General features: G+C 54.2%; 1 protein-coding gene across 1 annotated transcript; it reads left to right on the forward strand.

The window, feature by feature from the left end:
• The first annotated feature begins 368 nt into the window (after positions 1-368).
• Positions 369-13704, forward strand: MARVELD3 (MARVEL domain containing 3). The gene is made up of 3 exons (XM_029076090.1): positions 369-754; positions 8070-8209; positions 12581-13704. Exons 1-3 carry the CDS (start codon positions 369-371, stop codon positions 13255-13257), a joined length of 1203 nt encoding a protein of 400 aa, XP_028931923.1. The 3' UTR covers positions 13258-13704.
• Positions 13705-14151: the final 447 nt, after the last annotated feature.

The following is a 14151-nucleotide window of genomic DNA, read 5'->3' on the forward strand; positions in this document are numbered from 1 at the left end:
AGCGTGGCTCACTGGAAAGAGCCCGGGCTTTGGAGTCAGAGGTCATGGGTTCGAACCCCGGCCCTACCACTCGTCAGCTGTGTGACTTTGGGCAAGTCACTTCACTTCTCGGTGCCTCAGTTCCCTCATCTGGAAAATGGGGATTACGACTGTGAGCCCCACGTGGGACAAGCTGCTTCCCCTGTGTCTACCCCAGCGCTTAGAAGCGTGCTCGGCACCTAGTAAGCGCTTAACAAATAGCAACATTATTATTATTGTTATTATTATTTCCTCCTCTTTCCCTCCTCCCTCGGGTCCTCCCCCTCTTACCTGGGCGGGGCGGGGCGGGACGGGGCGGGCACCTGTCCCTCTGTCGGAGGAAGCGGGGCATGGAGGCGGCCGAGGCCCCGCGGGCACGGGACGGCCGGGACCCGCACAGGCCCCGGGAGCGGGAGCGGGAGCGGGGAAGGGAGCGGGTCCCCGGCCCGCCGAGGAGGGAGCGAGAGCGGCGGGCCGACGGCCAGGGGAGGCCGGCCGGCCGCGGGGACCGGACCACCGAAAGGACCGGCCGGACGGACGGACAGAGGTCCGGCCCGGGCCAAAGGGGCGGCCCCGCCGAGAGGACCCACGGCCCGCACGGCCCGCACGGCCCGCGGGACCGGGAGCGGGACCGGGCCCCGGACCGGCGCCACCAAGCCCCGAGGCACCCCGGACCCTCTGGCCCCCGCTCCCCCGCCCCGCCCCACGGGAACCCGCCAAGCCTAGGCCCCGCCAGGTGAGAGGGGCGGGGGGCCGAGGGCTGGAGGTCGGGGGTCCGGGGGGGACAGTCGGGGATGGAGGTCAGGGGGCCTGGGGGGAGTCAGGGGGCTGGAGGTCAGAGGCCCTAGGGGATCGGGGGGCTGGAGGTCAGAGGTCCTAGGGGATCGGGGGGCTGGAGGTCTGGGGTCCTGGGGGGAGTCGGGGGGATGGAGGTCAGAGGTCCTAGGGGATCGGGGGGCTGGAGGTCAGAGGTCCTAGGGGATCAGGGGGCTGGAGGTCAGGGGTCCTGGGGAGGTCAGGGGTCCTGGGGAGGTCAGGGGATTGGGGGACAATGGTCCTGGGGGAGATCAAGGGGCTGGGGCCAGAGGTCCTAGGGGAGGCAGGGGGCTGGAGTTCAGGGGTCCTGGGGAGTCAGGGGGCTGGAGTTCAGGGGTCCTGGGGAGTCAGGGGGCTGGAGTTCAGGGGTCCTGGGGAGTCAGGGGGCTGGAGTTCAGGGGTCCTGGGGAGTCAGGGGGCTGGAGTTCAGGGGTCCTGGGGAGTCAGGGGGCTGGGGGTCAGGAGTCCTGGGGGATGGATCAGGGGGTCGGGGGTCAGGAGTCCTGGGGGGAGTCAGGGGGATGGAAGTCAGGGGCCCCGGGGAGGTCAGGGGTCCCGGAGGGGCCGGGGGGCCTGGCCCCATCCAAACCGGCCGTGACCCTCCAGGTGGAGCAATAATAATAATAATAATGTTGGTATTTGTTAAGCGCTTACTATGTGCCGAGCACTGTTCTAAGCGCTGGGGTAGACACAGGGGAATCAGGTTGTCCCACGTGGGGCTCACAGTCTTAATACCCATTTTACAGATGAGGGAACTGAGGCACAGAGAAGTGAAGTGACTTGCCCACAGACACACAGCCGACAAGTGGCAGAGCTGGGATTCGAACTCATGAGCCCTGACTCCAAAGCCCGTGCTCTTTCCACTGAGCCACGCTGCTTCTCTGTGCAAGAAGGGGTCCGGTGACTGGGGCCCGGAGCGGGCTGGACCGTGGGCCTCCCAGCACACCTGTCGTACCATCGGGGCAGTTATTCGTTTGCAGAGCCCTGACCTTACGCAGAGCACTGTACCGAGCGCTCCGGAGAGTACGACTTGTAGACTGCCCCTCCTAGACTGTGATCGTCTCTATTACCCAATCGTACTTTCCAAGCGCTTGGTACGGTGCTCTGCACACAGTAAAAGCTCAATAAATACGATGGAATGAATGAATACAGGGAGAAGCAGCATAGTCTAGTGGATAGAGCGGCGGCCTGGGAGTCTGAAGGTCGTGGGTTCTAATCCCAGATCTGCCATTTATCTGCTGTGGGACCTTGGGCTGGTCTATTCTGTGAGCCTCAGTTCCCTCATCTGTAAAGTGGGGATCAAGACTGTGAACCCCACGTGGGACGGGGACTGCGTCCGACCCCATTTGCTTGTATCTACCCCAGTGCTTACTACGGTGCCTGACACATAGTGAGCGCTTAACAAATACCACATTTATTATCATTATTACAATGCAACAGACTTGGTAGACCTGATCCCTGCCCACATGGGCAGGAGTTGACCTCTGCTTGAACCTTGGACCCACACCAAGCCCCATTTTCCACATCTTTGAGTCGGTACAGTCTGTCCCACAGAGCCACGCCAGTAGACCCGTCCCCAGACAGAATGATGGGTCGTTGGTCTGAGTTAGGGTGTGGTAATCTTCACTTACTCTGTTTTGGGTTCCCATAGTTCCTGTCCCTATGATGACAGTCAATCAGTCGATCTGTCGATAGTCCGTCGAGAGCCGGCTGCGCAGAGCGCTGCAAAAAAGTCTCAGAGAGATCAGTGGAATTATTGGACGTGATCCCTGCCCTCGGGGAATTTCCACTGCTGCCCAGATCATTTTTTTGAAAAACCATCCGGTCCATCTCTTCCCACTTCTCAAAAAACCTCCATTGCTTACCCATCCACCTCCCCATCAGACTTATTGCCGCTGGCTTTGAGGCACTCAATCAGCTCTCTCCCTCCTACCCTGCTTCGCTGATCTCCCCCTACAATGCGCGGTTCACTCCTCTAACACCAACCTGCTCTACCCAGATCTCTATCACAGACCCCCTTGCCTAAATCCTCCCTCTGTCCTGGAATGCCTTCTCCATTCTTGCCCGACAGTCCACCGGTCTCCCCAGATCCCTCCAACAATTTACTGTTTCCCTGACGAGGCCTTCCTGACAAAGCTCTCATTTCCCCTACCTGCCCTCCCCACTGCCTCGCCTTTGCACTTGGCCGTGTACCCCTTAACTACTAGGGGTTAATTCGCTCAATTGTATATATTTTCATTACCCTATTTATTTTGTTAACGAGAGGTACATCACCTTGATTCCATTTATTGCTATTGTTTTAATGAGATGTTCATCCCCTTGATTCTATTTACTGCTATTGTTTTTGTCCGTCTCCCCCGATTAGACTGTAAGCCCGTCAGTGGGCAGGGACTGTCTCTATCTGTTGCCGATTTGTACATTCCAAGCGCTTAGTCCAGTGCTCTGCACATAGTAAGCGCTCAATAAATACTATTGAATGAATGAATACTAGGTAGATATTCACCCCAGTCCACAGATGTACATATCCTTATATTCTACGGTTTCCCCTATATTTAATTACCGTCTCCCCTCTACAATGATAATAATTGTATTCGTTAAGCACTTACTATGTCGAGCACCGTTCTAAGTGTTGGGGTAATCAGGTCGAACACAGTTGCTGTCCCTCACGGGACTCACAGTCTAAGCGGCAGGGAGGACGGGGATTGAATCCCCATTTTGCAGATGAGGAAACTGAGGCACAGAAAAGTTAAGTGGCTTGCCCAAAGTCACACAGCAGACAAGTGCTGTGTCCGTGTCTAGAAAGAGCACGGCCTAATGGATAGAGAGAGTCGGGCCTGGGAGTCAGAAGGACCCGGGTTCTAATCCCAGATCTGCCATTCGTCCGCTGTGAGACCACAAGTGGCTTAACTACTCTGGGCCTCAGTTACCTCATCTGTAAAATGGGGATTGAGATTGTGAGCCCCATGTAGGACATTGACTGTGCCCAACCTGATTAGCTTGTATCTAACCCAGCACTCAGTACAGTGCTTGGCACATAAACTTTAACAAATACCATAAACAAAGTGGCAGAGCCAGGATTAAAACGCAGGTCCTTCTGACTCCCAGGCCCGTGCTCTTTCCACCAGATCACACTGTTTTACTGGACTCCAAGCTCCTTGTGGGCAGGGATAGTGTCTCTGTAGTAGACTCAACTCTATGCTTTCCCAAGAGTGTAGTACGGTACTCTGAACACAAGAAGGGCTCAGTAAATACCACTGATGGATTTACAATCTACAGGGGCTTAAAATAAATTGGAGGTAGGAGGAAGAAGGAAAGGGGGATAGGTACCTGGGTTAGTGTTTAAGAAATAGGGTTTGTAAGAAATACACAAAAGTGCTAATGGAGGTGGAGAATACTATACTGCAAAGATGGTGTGAAAGTCCTGGGGAGAGTAGAGATTGAATAGTGAAGGCCTCCTGAAGGGATTATGATTTCAGGTGGACGTTACGGGTTGAGCTGTGGTCTGTCAAATTTGAAGAGGGAAGGAATTCCAGGCGGCGGGGAGGGTGAAGGAGAGATGAGACCGAGGCACACGGAGTAGTTTAACTTGAAAGGAATGAAGAGTGTTAGCCACGGCATTCGTGTACATACTTGTCATTTATTTTAGTGTCCTGTCCCCCCCCCAGACTGTAAGCGTGTTGTGGGTGGGGAATGTGTCTATCAACTCTTGTTATCGTTCACTCCCTCAAGCGCTTAAAACAATGCTCTGCACACAAAAAGCACTCAATGCATGCAATTGATTGATTGACCCGGAGAGTGGGAGAAGAGTGGATAGACAGCAAGGAGAAAGAGTAGAGTGGACACCCTAAAGTAGTGCCCAGGGTCAACTGTGTTTAGAAATTAGGTCTGGTGAGATTTGGGCACAGATTTAGGGGGCAACGGCCCTAGGTCCATACTGCCCGGGGAAGGGGATTGTCCGTAGCGTTTGAGGGCTACAGCTCCAGGCCTACGATCCTCAGCGGGGTCACGGGGGACTGTCCATAGCATTTGGGGGTTACAACTCCAGGCCTACATAGCATTGATTTGGGGGCTTTAGCTCTAGGCTCTACAATGCTCAGGGCCGGGGTGGTCTAGGAACGGTCAATAGCGTTATCACCCTCCCGGCCCGCAACTCTGCTCATATGGCTGCTGCTTCTCTATTAGGCAAAACACATTTCCAGCCGTGTCAGGAAGGCTAATACGCTCGCCCACATATGCCCCATCTTGGGCCAGAGGGGGTGAATTTTGGACTAGTGGGTTCCTGAAAAGCTTCCTTACTTACCGTGGTCCCCTCTTGGCATCAATCTAGCCGTGCATCAGGACAGACTGGGCACTGGGCCAGGCCTCCCCCTTTCCCCGCTCAGTACTGGGGGCTCAGCTCAGGCCGAGGTTGACTAAAAACTCTCAGTCCGGGCAGGGATCTACCTTCCTGCCCATCTTTGCTTCTCATGGTGAAAGATGACTGAGGCAGATGTTTTTAGAGTGCTCAGAGTTTCTAGGTGGTCTTAGCGGTGTGTTTATTTTTATTTTCTAAACTGTGTTCACTGTGACCACCTCCTGGTATTCACCAAATAGGAGCAACACAGTCAGCAGACTGTGAGAATGAGGTGGTACCTCATGATGAGAAAAGGAGACCATATTAATAACCGTATATAAGTGCTTTCTATGTACCAAGCTCTGTACTAATCGCTGAGGTAGATACAAGACAATCAGGTTGGAAATCGTTCAGATTGGAAATCGTCCCTTACCCACATGGGACTCACAGGCTAGGTAGGAGAGAGAACAGGTATCGAACTCCCACTTTACAGATGAGGGAACTGAGGCACAGAGAATTTGCCCAACCGAGGTCACTAGACATGATGACTGTGTTCCCCTGAGTTAGGAGCCTCAGAGTAGGTGGGTGAGGGGTCGGTTAGGCAGAGTGGTCCTCCTCCCCCAAAGTGTACTTTCTGACCCTGAGGGAGCTTGTTCTGTGGGAGAGGGGCCACACTAGACTGTGAGCTCCTTGCGGGCAGGAATGTGTGTCTGTTGTTTATTGTACTCTCCCAAGCGCATAGTATAGCGCTTTCCATACAGGGTTCAATAAATACGATAGAATGAATGAACAAACACCTCCCGGCTCGGTTCAGAAAAGACAGCTTGTCTCCCTAGAAGGATTGGCAGGGCTCAGTTGGAGCCAGATGTTGGCAAAGCCTTAGGGAACAACCAGGGGAAGGGACAGGGACTGACCGTAACCCTGGAACACAGTTCATTCGGTGCAATTGATTTCCTTTTTGTCTCAAAATATCTGATCGACTGCCTGTGGGGCCCTGCTGGCTTCTTCTGTCCCCATTCATTCCAGTTTCCAAGTCCAAGTCCAAGTCCAGTTTCCTAGGCCATGCTGCTTCTCAACCCTTCCTTCACACTTGGCCTAGCATTAGCTACTGCCACCTTCATCTTCATCCAGCTCAGCACTTGTTCTCAGCGTCCAGTGACTTTTTCCAGAATGGGTGGGAGGGTGTCAGTGGGCTTTAAGGGGCTCACTCGGGCCGGTGAATAACTGCAGGGCTAGAAGGGGCTGCCGAGTTGGCGGTGAAGAGGGAAGGAGATCAGGAAACAGACTAAAGGAAAGGGAGCAGAGGTTGGTGGGAAATAATGGAGGACAGACAGTGTGATATTGTGGGGTGGGGGGATACCTTTATTTCCAAAGTAAGTCTCGTCTTATGCCGTCTCCGACCCATAGCGGCATCATGGACACATCTCTCCTGGAACATCCCGCTCTCTATGTGTAATAGTTCTGGTAGTGTATCCATAGAGTTTTCTTGGCAAAAATATGGAAGTGGCTTACCATTCCCTCCTTCCGCGTAGTAAACTCGAGCCTCCGCCCCCGATTCTCTTCCCCACCGCTGCTGCCCGGCACGGGTGAGTTTTGACTTATAGCAGATGGCCTTTCACATTCTAACCACTGCCCAAGCTAGGAAGGGAATGGACAGGCCTCTGCTTGACTCTCCCTCCCGTAGTCGAGACTGGTAGAGGACTGGAAACTCTCCAGGTGCCTCCCTGAGAGGTCAAAATAAGTACCTGAATCCAAAGGGAGTCACAAAGGTTTAGCCAGATGCTGAGATTGTTCAGAACCATTAATTCAAATATCGTACTAAGTAATGGGGAAGAAAATGTGAACCTTGCTTTCTAAATTAACTGCAAAAATACCAAGTGCACACAGAAATGGGCAAATAGCAAACAGTGGTGCGTAGTCCCCGCCGTTGGATTTGATAGCCGCCTGGGAGGCTGAGCAGCTCAGAACTCCGATAACCTGCTGGTCCCTCAGACACAAGATATCCAAAAGAGAATTCCTCATCTGTCCTCCTAAACTCACTCCTCCCTAAACTTCCCATCTCAGTCAACGCCACCACCCCCACCACCGTCATCCTTCCCACCCCAGAAGCTCTCAACCTCCAAGTCATCCACTGTCTCTCTCCGAATGAGATGTTTTCTGGAAACCTGAATTTCCCCTTCCACCAGAACGAGCTTCCCTGCCCCATGTGTCTTCAGGGGGCAGGTGAAGTGGGGGTAGAATCGGCTCCTTCCCCTGCTGGGTCCCTGGCTAATCTATCCCCCAGTCACCACTTCTAAGCCCCCGAGCTGGCCCCCTTTTCACATTCAGATTCTTGATTCTTTCACCCTGTGGGCCACCTAATTAACCTGTTGTCCTGTGGCCCAGCCTCCCCCCCTCCCCCTTCCCTTTTAGTTTAACTCTTTTTTGGCCAGCTCACCTCCGCTTGGTTGTTGTTGAGGAAGAATATGAGGGAGCAGGTTAGCCCCTGGGTTACAACTACCCAGTAGTGTGGCCTAGTGGATAATCAGGGGACCTGAGTTCAAATTCTGGCCCCGCCACTTGTAACGATAATAATTGCAGTATTTGTTAAGCCCTTACTATGTGCCAGGGACTGTACTAAGAGCTAGGGTGATGCAAGCAAATCGGGTCTGCTGTGTGATCTTGGGCAAGTCGATCCACTTCTCTGAGGCTACTCCACCTGTAAAATCTGAGACATGGGCTGGGTCCAGTCTGTTTAACTTGTATTTCTCCCATCAACTTGGTACCGTACCTGGCACATAGTAAGCACTTAATGGATAGGGAAAAGAAACAAAAAACTGGGTCCCGGACCAAGTCAGCATCTGCTGAGTCTCTGACCTCCTGCCTTCCTCTCTAACTGTCTTGTGTGTGCGTTTGGTTTCAGTGGCCCCCCTGAGGCCAGATATCTTCCCTCAAGTCCCCATCCCGGCCTGGAGGAGGTGGAGTACTACGGCCTGGAGGAAGAGTCTGAGGCAGAAGGACTGCTCGATTGCCACAGATGCCAATACCTTTGCACTGGGAGAGGTGAGAAACTGCCAACTGATTATTTTTCTGTGGTGTCAATTCTGGTCCAGGGAGTCCGGATTGGGACTGGCTGGCCCTTTCGAGGGTCTCATTTTCACGCTTCCTACCAAGTTGGGGCTCTTGGGGCAGGGCCAGGTGCACCTGGAGGGCCTAAGGCTTTTCTTCTTCCTGAACAGGGTGTGACTTGGCCCCCCGGGGCAGAACTGCCCGTCAATCCCATCAGCTTGCAACAGATGCCCATTCGGAGTGGCTTGGGCCCCCCCGGGAAGCCCAGCTAAGCTAGCCGAGACCACTGGGGCTCAGTGGCGCAAACAGAATCTTCTCTGAGCAGCAGTGGCTCGACACAGTGAGATGGGGGAGACGGAGGGAGCAGACATGCAGGCCGGACCCCTCTACCTCCTGCCCCTGCCCAGGAGGCTCAGAAACCAGGATCCCCACCTAGTTCTGGCCCAGCAAAGCCTCCCGGGTGGAAGATCAGGTTTAATAGGGTGAGCTCCTTCCTCGTGTGCCTTGCCAAGAACCCGGCCGGGTGGTTTGTGCCTGACTCAGGGGCCTGCCAGGTGGGGACTGTCGCTGCCCCTCGGGCAGGAAGAATGAAGGACCCGGAACCTCTGGGCTCCGACGCGGGCTTCGGATCACCTGAACACCCCCGCCCCACAAGGGCTTCGGAGCAGTTTGCGGGACAAAGGGAAGGTTCGTATCCCTGCCCTCTGCCCCTTCTTTCCTTCCTGACTCAGTTACTAGACGCGGGGCACAGGTGTGCCAACTGCACTGTAGCCTTGAGCCGAGGGAGTGGTGAGGACTGGAGGCTAGGGAAGCGGGGACTTGGTCATTTAGGGCAGAAGTCGGAACTGGGGAATGCGGATACCCGCAGGGGCTCGGATCTTCCTTTGAAACTGTGACTCATTTTACAGCTTTATGGCAGGGGGGTGGATAAGGGGAACCCCAGGGAGCCTAGGGAGAAGCAAGCCTCAATGAAGACGTGAGAAAAGAATGCCTAGAATGCCTAGAAAAGAATAGGGTCAGTGCAAGTTTTCTTGCTCCGCACTGCTGTAGTGGGGCACTTGAGGCAGCTTCTGAGAGGAGGAGTAGCATCTATTAAATCCCAACCGTATGCAGAGCACTGTAATAGTGGGGGCATTTGTTAAGCGCCTACTCTCGGCCAAGCACTGTACTGAGCTCTGGGGTAGATACAAGATTATCAGGTTGGACACAGTCCCTGTCCCACCTGGGGTTCACAGTCTGGGGAGGAGGGAGGGCAGGTGTCGAATCCCCATTTTCCAGGTGAGTTACCTGAGGCACAGAGAAGTGAAGCATCTTGCCCCAGGTCACCCAGCAGGCAAGTGGCAGAGGGGGATTGGAACCCAGGCCCTCTGATTCCCAGGCACGGGCTCTACAAATTAGGGCCTGCGCTGCGGCGTCCTACCCTCCTAGAGCCCCGTGGGATGCAGGTCTTTAGGGATTTTAAGCTGTTAGGATTTGGAGGCAGGGTTCCCCTTGGCCCCTGGAGGTGCCTGCTGTCTTGGCCGGGGCGGCAGGAGCCGGTAGGTTTCCCATTGCTTCCCGTGCCCTACCCTCTGTCTGGGACCAGGTAAGAGAACTGTCTGAGAACTCCGACCCGTATGATGAAGTCTTGATTTTCCTCTAGATGTCCTACACAAATGGGCCGGGGCTCTCAGTCTATCTAGACGGAGCGAATACCCCAGGACTTACCGGTCTAATAGAGAGGTGCGGTCACCGTCCTCAGAGCAGGGAATCTGGTACAAGAACTCTCCCGATCTTGGGAGGTCTCAGAGGAGGGAAAAGCCAGGTTCCTGTTGACAGCCTCCCTCAGCGGTGAGGAAAGGTCCATCTGTGTCTGTGTTCGGGTGTGTCCTTCAGGACTGTAGGAGGATCTTTTATGTTAAAATGAGCAGGTGATGCTCCCTTGCAGAACTCCTTTGTGGCAGCTGGGAGTGGGGAGGTGTGTCCAGAGGAGGGGTGTGTGGGACGGGCCTAAGCCCTCCCTGCCTTGGGCCACTTTGACAGCCTGGTTTGAACAGCGCCAGAGGGGTTGGCAGGAGCGGGAACCCTGAGGTCAGGGAAGGAGGTCCAATCCTCCGTTTCCCCAACCCCTCGCCCCCTCTCCCCCTGCCAACCCCACTTGTGGGGAGGGATCCACGCTATGGGGAGGAGGGGAGTTCCTCACAGCTCCGGGGACCTTGATGCCTCCCCTCTTGTAAAATTCAGGTGCTTAATCTATGTCTAGCGCTGTACTAAGCATGGGGTAGACTGTGAGCCCCATTTGAGGCAGGGACTATATCCTATCTGGTTAGCGTCTAAAGGAGAGAGGGAGAGTGATATTGAATCCCCATTTTGTAGATGAGGAAACTGAGACACAGAGAGATGAAGCGAGTTGCCTAAGGTGACATAGAAGGCAACCGGCAGAGCCGGGATTAGAACGCAGGCCCTCTGACTCCTTGGCCCCGGGCTCGGCCCTTCTCGGGCTACTTCACTGCTTTACTCCTGATTCTGTCTCCATCCCCAGTCCTTCCCATCCTCCTTAAGTATAAAGCAGTTGTGGCCTAGGGAGCTTTGGAGACAGAGGCCCCTGAGTTTTCTGGCTGGGTCTGCTAGGCAAGGTGTGAGACCCTGTGAGAAACTGATTCAATTTGCCTGAGGCTTAAACAGTAATAATCACTATGGTAAATAAGCGCTTACTTTGTGTCAGGAGATGCTGTACTAAGCACTGGAGTAGATACAAGATTATCAGGTCGGACACTGTCCCTGCCTGACTTGGGACTCACATTCTAAGGGGGACGGAGAAGAGATCTGTAAAATGAACCCCCCTTTTACAAATGAGGAAACCGAGTCGTAATAATAGTACTAATAATTGTGGTATTTAAGCGCTTACTCTGTGCCAGGCACTTTACTGAGAGCTGGCCTGGATACAAGCACATCGGGTTGGACACGGTCCCTGTCCCAAATGGGGCTCACAGTCTTCATCCCCATTTTACCACTAACTGTGGCCCAGAGAAGTGAGATGACTTGCCCAAGGTCACACAGCAGACAAGTGTCAGAGCTCGAGTTAGAACCCAGGTCCTTCTGACTCCCAGGCCCTTGCTCTATCCATTAGGCTACGCTGTTTCACTGCTTCGTGGAGAAGCATACATGGCCTTGTGGAAGGAGCACGAACCTGGGAGCCAAAGGACCTGAGAAGCGGCGTGGCTTAGTGGAAAGAGTACGGCCTGGAGAGTCAGAGGTCATGGGTTCAAATCCCAGCTCCGCTGCTTGTCAGCTGTGTGACTTTGGGCAAGTCACTTAACTTCTCTGGGCCTCAGTTCCCTCAACTGTAAAATGGGGTTGGAGACTGTGAACCCCACATGGGACAACCTGATCACCTTGTATCCTCCCCAGTGCTTAGAACAGTGCTTTGCACATAGTAAGCGCTTAACAAATGCCATCATCATTATTATTATTTTCCTGGCTCTGCCTCATGTCTGCTGAGTGACCTTGGACAAGTCACTTACCTTCTAAGCACCTAGGTTACCTCATCCGTAAAATGGGGATTAAATCCTCCTCCATCCTACTTAGACTGTGACCCCCGTGTGGGACAAGGGACCGTGTCCAACCTGATTAATTTGTTATCTACCCCAGTGCTTAGAACAGTGCTTAGCACAAAGTAAGCGCTTACCGAGTACCGTAATTATCAGAGGTAAGTTAAGTGAATCGCTCACGTAGCAGTGAAATACACCTATGTGATGGCACATGTCCTCACTTTGCGTTTTGGATAGAATTTTGTTGAGGAATTTAGGAACGGCCTTCAGATGGTGAGTGTCTGTCCGGATAGAACGCGAGGCGGTGTCAGCAGAAACCGTTAGCGATCCAAGGAACGCGCTACATTGCGAGTCTTCCTTCACGTGGGGTTGGTTAGTCTGCAGCGTAACCCCCGCGGGATTGGAGACCGACTGAACTCTAACCCTCAGGCTGGCCAGCCATTCTAGAAGTGAGACTGCCTGTCGTCCCGTTGCATCCCGGGCACCGGCTCCCGTTCTGCCTCGGGTCTGTGGCTTTCAGTTGACTGGCCCAGTCCTTCCTCCCCTGCTGGCTCTCAGGACGTCTTGTGGGGCTCTAGGCTGCTTTGCTCTTCCACGGTTCCTCTCTTAAGACGGCAGAGCCACTGAGGCTACCCTGCGGTCAGCGGTCAGCCACCTCGCCACCTCAGGGATCGCTCTTGATGAACCTTTGGCTACTCCGGCATTCCCAGGGGAAGATGGGTGAAGGAGAGGGGGCATGGGATGTGAGCCGCACGGGAAAGCCGCAAGAGAAGCGAAGGGCAAAATGCAGTCACCTGAAAACCGTAACACGCCCTTCGCTTCTTGATCTTTGCAGCTTGCTGCCAGATGGTGGAAGTTCTGCTGAATTTGCTGATCCTGTCCTGCGGCGCCATGTCTTACAATTCGACGGGGGGCTACACGGGCATCACCAGCTTGGGGGGCATTTACTACTACCAGTACGGAGGGGCTTACAGTGGTTTCCATGGCGCCGATGGGGAGAAAGCCCAACAGCTGGACATCCAGTTCTACCAGCTGAAGCTGCCCACGGTCACGGTCGCCATGGCCGTCGGAGGGGCGCTCATGACTTTCTGCTGCCTCCTGCTTCTGCTGGGCGTCCTGCGGGTGCCCTGGCACTGCCCGGCGTGGTTGGTGCTGGAAGCCCTGCTGGACGGGCTCATCGCCGTGGGCTACGTGCCGGCTTTGTATTTCTATTTCCGCCACCTCGCGGCGGCCTACGATTCTCCCGTGTGCAGAGAGCGGGAACAGCTCTATCAGAGCAAAGGCTACAATGGCTTCAATTGCAGCTTGCACGGGGGAGACATCGGAGCCGGACTCTTTGCTGCCGTAAGCATCGTGGCCTTCGTCCTCAGCGCCGTCTTGGCCGTCAGGGGATACCGAAAAGTCCGAGGGCTGAAGAAGAAGCGGCCAGTGGAAATGCCCGAGTTGTACGATCTTCCTGTCGGGGGTACCGGCTCCGGAAGAGCTCTCTCACTCTGCCTCTCTTCTCCGTGAGAACCCCAGGCTCTTGAAGCCGACACGGGTGGGATCGTCGGCTGAGGGACGCCGGACTGAATTAAGGCACAGAGAGGCGTACTTTTTTGTAGTGGAAGGTTGTTGGCCGTCTTTAGAGACCCCTGTACCTGGGGCTCGAGAGACCCGTCTTACCGACTAATAAGGAGAAAGTCTGTCTGCGGTGGTGCACGGTTCTCGGTGAGCTCAAGGGAGACTGTGCTCACTTCCGGTTGGTGTCTTCTGAGGTCCACTGAAAGCTACACCCCCAAGGGAATCCTCCTGTCTGCTTACTTCTTTCTAATCACAGCTGCCTTAAGCAGATCCAGTCTGGAACCTACGCTAGCCTCAGAATCCTATAATGGTCCCCGAACGCTATACTTTCGGCCGGAGAAATGAAAAACAAAACACCACGTGAATGACGCCAGAATTTAATCATGGAGAAATGAAGGTGCGGGAGTGAGGCGTTAAGAGTTTGGTGGGCTGGTAAGAGTAGAATCTCTTAACGCCAAAGAACTACCCCACAAGCCTCTCATCCCCTCAAAGCTCCGATTTTGTGTGTTCCCGAACACGTCTCGTCCTTTAGCTAGGAAGACAGTCGATATCGACTGTCTACTGTGTGCCGAGCACTGAACTAAACGGTGGGGGAGAGAGTACAGGTCAGTTAGACTTGAGCCATGCCCTCAAGGAGTTTACCGTCTAGCAGGGGAAAGATTAAATAAAGTAGAAGGAAGAGAATGGATAGAGGTGTTCGAGTAAGTGCTTAACCAAATCAGTAGTGTGGGTAAGGCGATGTCCAGGGATGCTGCGGGGATTGGGAGAAGGTAAGCCTGGAATGGCATCTGAGGTCGTTGTTGGGAAGGGCACGGCCTGGGGAGGAGAAAATCAACTGGAGAA

Source organism: Ornithorhynchus anatinus, chromosome 11 (assembly GCF_004115215.2).
Source record: "Ornithorhynchus anatinus isolate Pmale09 chromosome 11, mOrnAna1.pri.v4, whole genome shotgun sequence".
NCBI classification, from domain to species: Eukaryota; Metazoa; Chordata; class Mammalia; order Monotremata; family Ornithorhynchidae; genus Ornithorhynchus; species Ornithorhynchus anatinus.

Coding starts and splice junctions, on each gene's coding strand:
- MARVELD3 (XM_029076090.1), top strand. CDS start 369: ATGGAGGCGGCCGAGGCCCCGCGGGCACGGGACGGCCGGGACCCGCAC. Junction 755..8,069: donor CCAAGCCTAGGCCCCGCCAG/GTGAGAGGGGCG, acceptor GTTTGGTTTCAG/TGGCCCCCCTGAGGCCAGAT. Junction 8,210..12,580: donor ATACCTTTGCACTGGGAGAG/GTGAGAAACTGC, acceptor TGATCTTTGCAG/CTTGCTGCCAGATGGTGGAA.